Genomic DNA, 11,524 nt, shown 5'->3' on the forward strand with positions numbered 1-11,524 from the left:
GTCATCAATCACTATCTTCTCATCGCCAACACCGAATCCATGCCTCGAACCTCTAACCAATTAAGCATCATCCTCTCACCCGATGGTCACCATCAAAGATATTAAACAATCATAAAATCATACAAAACAATTACATTATTGGCAAAGATACATTTATATATTATAATTAAAATGTAATTTTTTTTTCTTAATAATTGTAAGACATTGACTAGTGTTTTGTTTAAAATTGTATTTGAGATTTGGTACTAAAGTTGATATTATAGTGTCCTTAGATTGTATTATTGAAAATCCTACCAGATAACCAAACTTTTCGACTGGTTTATTATGTTACAGTAATAAGTTCCACACTTGTGAATTTGAATTTTGGATTTGACACCGCCTAAAATGGTTATGACACCAAAATCAAAGCATTCTTCCCTTTTTAGTGAAATTCTTGGAACAAACCGATCAAAAACTTATAGATGAAAGAAAATTTCACAATTATTGAACTTTCATCTTATTATATAACGCATTCCAAGTATTGGAGATTCAAAGGCGTCTTCAGGATTAAATGCTTCAACTCGTTCGAACACTCAAATAATATACACACAATTTTTCAAAACTAGTATAGTCTATACTAATATTTGACACTTTTATAAGTTGTATATCCATATCCATATTGAGGAGCATATATAAAGTAAAGTCCAAGCTTTTTAAAACTGCTACACTTCACGTACATATATAGGTAGTTCCTTGAAATCATATTCACAAATCTACATTTTTCAAAGGAACTTAAAGAAGAAACTTCAACTTAACATCACTTGCGATCCTAACACATATGTGTGATGATATTATCATGAGTTCCACTCTCTGACTGAACTTTCCACATTACCATTAGTCAACCACTCCGCCAATTTCCGTGATAGATCAACTTCCACCGTAATCACATTGTTTATGATTAACTCATGAAATCAGGGTATAGATCTGCCGCATCCTTTGGGTAATCCAATGATGATGAACTCGCCCAGTCTGTGAAGTAGTTAGATGCAGAGGTGGCCGGAGAGATGAACGACGGTGAATAGCCTTGCAATAGTTCCTCATCGAAATGATTAGGAAAATTAAGTGGATGGAAAACATTATCATTGAATTCAAATACTGTTGTAGGAATGGAATTTGAAGATGGAAGAGTGCAACCCAAATCCCAGGTGTTAACAGTGAGGTTGGCTCCCGGATTTGAAAAGTTCTCACCAGCATTTGGTGTTGTTAGTTGGTGGTGGTGGGTTGGCTTTATTTCATGTTTTTCCGGCGAAGGTGGTGGTGGTAGTGCCGACTGTGCAACACCATTGCAGGTGTGTATCCCTCTGTACGTAATCTCAAATACTGTCGGATCTTTATCTGTTTTCTGCACTTGTTTTGTAGCCAAGCATTTCTGAACCTTTCTGTATGAGCATTTATAATAGCTTCTGCATGTTTTAGTAAAACTTACCATTAGGACTTGAATTCAATGACCATTTTACCCATCGTTAATACGTATAATATAATAGAAATTTACCTTGGAAATTTGGCTCCCAAGATGTCTTTCTGCCCATACTTCCTCCAACTATAACCATCATTAGCGTTACCCTCTATTTCATTATCAGTCAAGATTTTAACTTCATTTTCCCATGGTGTTGACGCCTTTCTGTGACACCAATCAAGAAACAAGATTTAGATTCTGCACATTCATTTGGGGAAAGGATAAATTAATACAAAACGAGAAGTGAATTAAAATACCTCTTTTTGGAGGCAACATTTTGGCCAAACTCAAACTCACATTCAGTGCTTTGGGGACTGCTTGTGGTTATAGATGACTTGGGCAGACTAGATTCGGGCAGTGGACTTGCCCGAGCAGGCTGCCCGGCTGATTTAAGAACAAAGAGGGCTTTGTCATATGAAGATAAGATCTTCTCTATCAAGAATTCTCTAGCTTCAGCTGAATCTAGATTGAGCCTTAGCTGTTTAGCCATTTCTATTCCTTGAGTTAGCTCATGGACGACTGTCGTCTGTTCATAAACACAAGCACTCTCCATATAGATCTTTTCAGTACGACTCTAGATGCAGGATATACTAGATAAACTGGGTTGACTTTGAGTGTCAGTGATTGTTCATATGAAGTACGTGAGGTTGCTTCTATATAGGGAGATAGAAGTGAGATTGTACTAGTGTAAGTGAGGGAAGAGTGGAGGAGCTATATATAAATAGAAATTAAAAAGTTCAATTATTTGGTAGTGGAGTCAAAGGTTGACCGAAGAAACCGAGTAAAATGCTTTTAGATTCCAAAGTGGGCTAGTCTTTGGTCAAATGTTGTAACGAGTGAGCTCTATTTTCTGTTGACCATTTCAAAACAGTTACTTCCAAACTACCACATTGTTTTATCTCCATATTAAAAGTCAAAATTTTCTTATCTCCTAGGATTGGTAACCACACATGCATGATCCTTGATGGAAACGAAAAATCTAACACTTAATATTATATGATTAAATGGTAAAGTAGTTTAAGATGACACGGATTAATTAATTATCATATGACGAGAAGTAGCTTAATAATCTCCAAACCATTAAGATTATGTTTGAAAGTTACTTGTAGCTAACTTAAGAATTATAAACGATTTGTGATTCTAAATTACGATTGATATAGAACAAAATGTTACGAAAGTGTTAAAGAAGCTACTAGGGCCTAACCAAACACCACAAATTAGTCTAGCTTTCCCATCTATGTTCCTTCTAGAATGAGTGTCAATGAAATGCATTGTCATATCTATTAACCTTCTAGAATCCAAACACATACCTCACTATTCTTACTTCTTAGTATATGTCATCACTACAGAAAAGAAAAAATATATTATAAATATCGATTTTAATATAGTATAAATGTCAAAAATATTGGTTTTCATTACATCAAACGACAATGACTCAAAGAAAAAGAAAATTATTTGTAGCTAATTAACCTAGTTAAGAATTATAAACAATTTGTGATTCTAAATTACATTTGATATATATATATATATATATATATATATATATATATATATATATATATATATATATATATATATATATATATATATATACCCTTAAAGGTATATAAGCTTACGTACCCAAACTCACTATAATACACCGTTTTGTTTGATATATTCATTATGATCTTCTTAAACTTCAATCCCTAACTTGATTTATTTTTAAGATTTTCGAAATTTCATTATTAATATTCTCTTACATCATTTTGTTTTGTAGAACACCTATTAGGCTATGTATATTATGGTTGAAAATGAAAATTATGTAAGAGAAAGATAGATATGAAATTTATAAAAAATTTAGAAGTAAATCAAGTTAAAAGTTGAATTATAAAAATAATGGACAATTACAATGTATATATGATACAAAATAACTTAGTATGGTTATTTTGTGTACCTAAGTTTATATATACTTCAGGATATATTCACTTTTCCATATATATATATATATATATATATATATATATATATATATATATATATATATATATATATATATATATATATATATATATATATAATGTTACAAAAGTGTAAAAAGAAATTGCTAGGGCCTAACCGGACACCACAAAGTAGTCTCAGCTTTCCCATCTATATTCTGTCTAGAATGAGATAAGTCCATGAAATGAATATTCAAATTTGTTAACATTCTAGAATCCCAAAGATATACCTCACTATTCTTACTTCTTAGTATATGTCATCTCTACCAAAAAGAATAAATTTTTTATTATAAATTTCGATTTTAATATAGAATAAATTTTAAAATTTGGGTCTTCAACTCTTATTTACATCAGCGACAACATACCAATAAACTTTAGAGAAATATTATTTGGATTACGAAATATTTTACAAGTTAATGTATAATTAAACATAGATAATAAGAAAGACATTTCATGATTTATTTTTTTAAGATGAAGCTATTGAACAAATGATACGCGCGTATATGAGGACTTAACTTTTTTTTTTTTGATTTTCTGATTGCATGAATACAACAGAAAAATCAAGAACGAGATAATAATATAAGAACAATGATAACTTTGATGGACAATAAATCAAGAAAAAAATAGACATGATAAATAATCTAGACATACAACTGAGTATGATGAAAATAAATGAAGACTTATTGATTTGAATTCGTATCAAACTAGAATATGCGTCCTAGAATTGACAGAGGGGGAGAGTAAGCAACTCAAAGGATAAAGTTCTCAAAATTCAATTCATTCATCAATGCTTAAAAAGGTTCGACATAAAGAACTTTTTATAGTCTTAAAATACTCACAAAATAAAGGAAACTAATAGATAAAAGGAAATTATTAAATAAAAAGGAACTATCAGATAAATATTAAAAATAACTCCAAAAGCGTCTCTAGTATATTCCAGCGTTAGCCGACATCCACAGCCATGCAAGCTCCAGGCAAAAAGCCCTTAGAGTTATGAGGTTCGCAACCAAGGTTCCAAAATTTGCATCCATTCTGAAGTGGTTCGCATCTAGTAATATTCTGAAATGGTTTGCGTTCGCATCCAAAGACTTCAGGGATGGACTGCAAACGTTTGCATCCAAGCGCATCCAATCGCAAGTGCTTCTTTTTCGCATCTGATTCCATTTTCTCACTCATAATCTTGTTCGCATTCAACAGTGCTTTCGCATCCATAAGCCTTTTCGCACTCGATACTCTTTTCACTCAAATCACCTTTTACATTTCGCATCAACAAACTAATGAAACCTCATCGCTGCCCATGTAACTTGCATTTAGTACTCATGTAACTTGCATTTAGTACTCAATAATAAGAACATAAATGATATGGAGTAGTACAACTAAATATAATAACAAGAGAGCAATGGAATGGGCATTTCTTATAATATTCTTCCTTATAAGGGATTAATCGTAGTTACCTAGAACAAGAAGATTTTATTTTATCCATTAGGGTATCCATAATACATTGAACTAATGGATTGTCACATTATCATTGTATATGCAATCAATTCTATTGGTTTTTTTCTATAATGTATTAAACTCCGCAAAGTTCAGTAGAACATTATAAAGATAACTTATAATCTTTATATAAGAATTAGAAATTTTCCTTTTTCCCATTGAAGAGTTAATGATCATTGAATTCCAAGATATCATCTCACAATGATAGAGTTTCATCGAATTGAATGACAACTAGATTTGCACCTCATTGAACTCCCTCATTGAAACTCATTATTATGGATACTCTTATAGAAAGAATGAAAAATAATAATATAATGTATATTTATTTATATGTTCTTTTAATCATCTATATTAGGCCCGTGTATTATTGTATTGTCAGCATGTATGTATTTTTGTGTAGTGCAATCTTATCGATTATGAAAAATATACCAACCATCATGGTATCAAAGTTGTAGCATATTGTTTTCACATTCTTTCCTCATCGTTGATCATGTCTATCTCTCTTTTCTTCTTTAGAAAAACCTCCAGGCAACCCAAGTGCTCACGACTAGTATTCATGGCCTACACCCTAAAACATGTCTCTCCCATTCATTCCCTTTGAGTCACCACCATGATTATTGACACCATAATTTAGGATTCAATCAAAAACCCTTAAGCATCAGTAACATATGTGCCTACGTTCCTCTCAATCTTGATCTCCATGATTTGAATTATGATGCGTGGCGTGAATTGTTTGTAGCTTATAGTATAAACTTTGGTGTTCACCATCACCTTGAAGAAGCCGCACCTTCTAATCTCACTCCCGAATGGAAAAATATTGACTTGTTAATAATTATGGATAAACTGAACAATTAACAAGTCTCTCCTTGAAATGAATCTCAAGAAGACCATGATTGCTAACCGTGTTTGGAAGAACATCGAAGACCTTTATCGTAACAACAAGGATGCTTGTGTTATCAATCAACTTTATATTATTGAAATCATGGATTTTTTTCATTACTAGTTATTATCAAAATCTTAAAGTCCTATATGATCTTTTTGTTAATATAAATGAAAATGTTCTAGAGAATAACCTTGTCACCTACATAATAAATGGATTCAGATGACAAGTATGACCAAGTTGCTAGCAACATTCGCCAACATTATCTCCAATTCTACTCAATGCTTTTCTTTGTAGAAATACGATTGTCATGCTCTCTTCCTCATCAAAATCGCTCACTGGGACAATGTTGGGTTTATACTCAAAATAAGTTTCAAAAACTTGAGTTTAGCAACAGAAGCATTTTAAAATGAATATCATAAACTAGTTTATTTCTCATCAATGATCATCTTGCAATCAAAGGAAAAATTAAAAAATCCATAGAGGTAAAAAAAAATAACAACCTTTATAGACTTTGAATCCTCAAAGGGAGGATTGGAAGTTGATGGAGATTGAAAAAAAAAATCAAAATAGAGCTTCTCTAAAAGTTTCCACCAAACAAGTATTAGGCACTAAAGATGTTATCTTTCTCTTGTATTAAGTACTTCTTAAGCTATTAAGAACTAATACCAAATTAGTCTTAAAAGAAGCAAGTTATAAACACTTAAACGCTACACTACATAATGCAAGAGAGAAGAAGGTAAAGTCGAGAAAAAGTTACGACTTTTAAGAGGAAAAGGAAGAAAAAACCGAACTCTTTTGAATTCCCTTGGTCCCTTTTTATACTTACACAGATGTAATGAAGGTCATACTTCCATTTAATGCTAAATCATATCTCCTAGAAAAAGCATGGTGTGTAAGATGCAAGTCTAACAAGCAAACCCCATATTATGTTACTATTCTTAGCCCTACATACTCAAGAGAAGAGTGATGCGACTTTCATTAGCTCTTTTTTAATATGTATAAGTATTAATATTAATGAACTTCAATAGGTCCAAAAATACGTTCACAACTTATTTAATCATACTGTATGACTAACTAGTTGTTTTCTCTCTTGAAAATATTATTTTCATAAAATAATAATTTCTCAATAAAATACAAGAGTTGATAATATTTATTAGTAATAAAATTATAATAAATAATCAATAAATGTCTACTTTCTATAAGGTGTGAACCTATATGATCATATGTTATTAACAAATATCATTCTATAATGATTCTTAAATATATAGATCTTTCAATCTCTCACTTGTACAAGACTCATCATAGATTGATATAGATAGTGGTAAACATCTAGTAATATTTCATTGCACTTATTAACACACGAAGAAATGTTATTCTTCAATATCCAATTCCTAAAATCTCAAAGCTACATTTGATATATAAGGTAAGTTATCAATTATCCCTTTGTTACAGACATCCTATTGAATATAAGATATGGATCACAATGATTCTCATTTGGTATTCAACTTTTGGTAATCTATGTTAGATGTCTAACTCTAACATATAAGAGGAAAAAATCTCATTTCAACTACATACAACTCTTGTATATCTCATACCACACCAGACAATGGCCTTTTATAACTGTCTGGTCAAAAAACAGTATTTAATCGTATCAAGGTATAGTGTTCCCTACACTTGATACCCAATATGCAAAACAGATAGTATATTTGTCAAGTATCACTCATGCTAGCGATCTGTGAGGTAATCTTGAAACGGGTAATGTCTAATATTTGTTTTCTGACAAGTATCAATGAATCTTGGTTGCAACCTTTTGTCCTCTTTCATCTTATGATAGTTAACCAATCTAATTTATACTAGTATTATTTCATAATTATTCCCACAATTATGACCAACTATGGACTTTTAGAATAATTAGATTATTCATGGATTAAACTTGTTAATGTAGAATACAAGCATTAATATGGAGATCAAGTCTTAATATATCAAAATAATATAATAGTTGTTGTCATAATGTCCCAATATCCAAATACTAAATTCAAATCAAATCTTATTTCCAGAATAACGAAGTCCTATAGCTGAAGTATGACCGTTTATGCTCAGCTTTATGGAAGCCTTTTATTAATGCGCCTAACTAAATTTTATTTGTGTGAATTATATGAATACGATCATCCCTTTATTTAACTTTTTTCTAAGTATAGTTAAATATCTTAGAGAACTTGATTGGTGTTCATGCGACTTAGAGTTCTTAGTTGGATTAAGTACACTCTTGAAATCATAAAAGATTTCTAGGTGATCCGTGAATGGAAGGACTCATCCTAGTTTTTCAATGAAATTATTCATCCAATCATATTAGATTGCAACTTCTAGAGTATCAGTTTATTCTTATTATGTATTAGATTGTGCTATTATGTTTGCTTAGAGCTAATTCCAACAAAACCTATCTTCATTCATAATAAAGTTATAACTTAATTATATTTCATAATTATCTCTATCTATTTTGAAGTCAGCATCTTGTATAATAATTTACATAAAGATCTTCTTCTAAACTAATTAACTCATGAATGTTTTCTAGCTCTTCTTAAGTAATTTTAGAATGTTCTTATAGTCATTTAATGACTTTCCCATTTATATTAATGGGATCTTATGATAAGCTCATAGCATAATCATATACCTTGTATGGAGCATAATATGGCATAATTTATGGATTCATTTATCAAAGAAAATGAAATACAAATCATTTAATCTAGCTCAAACATTTGTGCTAGGTCCTTTTTAAGGCAAACTCAAAATGGTGTCATGTGGCATTGTCAAGATTCCTCTTAATGAATATTGCATCTTGGTATCTTTCAAGATATTGTCAACATGTGCATAAAGATTAGAATTTTAACATTCATCTTTATCTATCTCTATATATTTTACATTTCATGAATGTATTTTTTCTTTCCTAAGTCTTTATTTTTAGAAACACTTTCTAAGCCAAGGCGACAACGTCTTACATAATCGGAATGTAATTTCCCATGATTAAGTATGTCTTTTTCATACAAGATTTAGGAATATCACTACTCACCCAATAGTGTTTAGTAAACACAGACTTTATCCTCATTTTGATGTAAAAACATACTTTGTGTTTTCATTATTAAAATGTCGATTCCAACCTTAAGATGTTTGCTTTATATCCATAAATGGATCTGTAAAGCTTATACATTTTCTTAGGATATCTTGGATTAACAAAACCTTCATGCTAAACTATATAAGCTTCTTTAAGTAGGTGTTTATTAAAGAAAGTGATCCTTACTCCAAGAATATCATTCTCTGTTGTCACATGATATTCGACACAATTATCTTTCCATATTTATTCATGACCCCCACTCACTCCTTGCACATTCCTTGATTTAATATCTACCCAAATATGGTAGCCACCTACTTACTTATGTCCAAAATACCTAATCCAACCTACTCTACACCATCCATCAACCCCTACACTGTTGATTAGCTGACAACCATATGAGAACCCCACAAACAACCGACAACTCACCTAGGTATCCACTGATTCCCCTTCTTTGATAAATGTGGATCCACGTCCAATATCTTATTCACCTCTATGCAACTTTGATTCCTTCCTTTCTCCCACCACTCATCTACTGCCATCAAAAACCTCTCTGCTAACACACCTTATGACCACACGGTTGAAAATTCTCGTCTACAAACCAAATCAAATCTCCATACCTCCTCATCGTTTCCTATTCCAAAATAGCACCATCAACCCCTTAATGATCTAAATTGGCAAAATGATATCCATGATGAGTATAATGCTCTTACTGGTAATAGCACTTAGTGACTTGTATCCCGATCAAAAGGTGTAAATATGGTTCGATTAATTTGGATCTTTAAACATAAAATTAACATTAATGTCTCTCTTAGCATAATTTCCTTACAAAGCCATGAATTCTCTTTATCTTACTTAGATGCTATAAATTACTTCACTGGTATCTCACACACTCGATCCCCCGTGGGCATGTTTCTCTCCTAGAAGAAATATGCCATAGAAATACTTAAATTGGCTAATATATTAACCGCAATCTCTAGAAAACATGCATGCATTGAGATAACATCAAAATTCGACGCCGATGGTACACTTGTTATTGATCCCTTCGTATACAATAGCCTTGTAGGAGCACTTGAGTACTTGACATTTACTATAGACTAAATATTTCCTACATGGTACGACTTGTGTGTTTTTCTATGCATAACCCACCCGATTCACACCTACACACTCTTAAGGGGTTTTGCGTTATATACATATCCATATCAATCAATACATTTGTTAGACATGTCAAACCCAACAAATAATAGGGGTACAACAGACTCAAAGTATACTATTATAATGCACTAAAAATAGTAGCACACTGTAAACAGGGTCGAATCACAGAGACACGGGATAAAAGTTTATACCTCTTTGCGCAAGGTACTTTGGTCACAGAGGGGGCATTTGTTTGCAAAAGTTAAATAATGAAAATAACAATGTACTTTAAAAACATGCAGAAATGCGAAATAGATTTGTAAACAAGTTGTTGAAATGGTTCTAGTTCTAGTTCTCAATGGTATTGTTTAACTTGATTATGACATTATGTAATTCATGATTGTTATTCTAAGTTGGTACTGAAAGATATTAACACACTCTAATATCTCTCGCTTTCCAAATTATCTAACCAAAACACACTCTATGACTAAACCTAGATTTACTAATTCAACCTAAACATGCTCTTAGACTGTATTGAAAATTACATTAAGTTTTGTACAAGCTTCCCAACAATGTTCATTTCTTCTCATACACTCGAAAGTGTGAAAACATGTGATATATGTTCTACAATAATAAAACTTATTTTTTGTTACTAATCATTAACTTCATAGAACACTTAGGTGCCCTAAAACTTAATTTAACTACACAAAAATTCAATTCATATAAGTGACCAATCAAACACAAATCAAATTCAAGGAATCTGGGGTAAAAAAACATAATCACTACAATATAATCGTAAATCAAATATCAAGCCATATGTTACAATTCAAGCAATCAACATGTTTTAAACAAGAACTGAAAACTAAAGTTTTTAGCCACACATGGATAAAAACAAATAAAAAAATGGAAAATCAAAATGTCTAATGCTTACAAATTGAAATTACTAGTGTTTGAAATGATTTGATCTCTTCAAAAATCTCTACAAATTACCCAAAATCACCCATAGTAGCTCCAAAAACTGTTTATCAATAATGAGCTAAAAACCTACATTTTAGCGTAAGTCGTAACCGCCATAGGAAAAACACGCAGTTACGTCTGAGACTATGAGTTTTGTAACAGACTATGAGTTTTGAACATGCTTTTTTCTCGTGCTTTTTTACCGAACGTGCTTTTTGACCGCGCTTTGTGTTGAAACTTCAATTGGCCTCTGATCTTCATTTCGCCTTTATTTTATCTTCAACCAAAGTCATGTTGCTCAAATATAATATGTGATGAAAAGGACAAACACAACCCGTGTCAGTATGACATGGATATGGCATGGACCGTGCTTCAAATGTGGTCATTTACTATGACGAAATGCAACGACTCGGGTTATGTCTTCAAGGCCTCTTCCGCGACACAACCGGTCCATCTTCTCTCCATGCTCCAATGCTCAA

General features: G+C 31.6%; 1 protein-coding gene across 1 annotated transcript; it reads right to left on the bottom strand.

Moving 5' to 3' along the window:
- Positions 1–788: 788 nt before the first annotated feature.
- Positions 789–2,181, bottom strand: LOC145000966 (putative WRKY transcription factor 41). The gene is made up of 3 exons (XM_078960276.1): positions 1,753–2,181; positions 1,532–1,660; positions 789–1,442 (listed from the first exon to the last, which is right to left on the bottom strand). Exons 1-3 carry the CDS (start codon positions 2,046–2,048, stop codon positions 938–940), a joined length of 930 nt encoding a protein of 309 aa, XP_078816402.1. The 5' UTR covers positions 2,049–2,181; the 3' UTR covers positions 789–937.
- Between the last annotated feature and the right edge of the window lie 9,343 nt (positions 2,182–11,524).

This window comes from Lactuca saligna, chromosome 6 (assembly GCF_052625555.1).
Source record: "Lactuca saligna cultivar CGN05327 chromosome 6, ASM5262555v1, whole genome shotgun sequence".
Classification (NCBI taxonomy): Eukaryota; Viridiplantae; Streptophyta; class Magnoliopsida; order Asterales; family Asteraceae; genus Lactuca; species Lactuca saligna.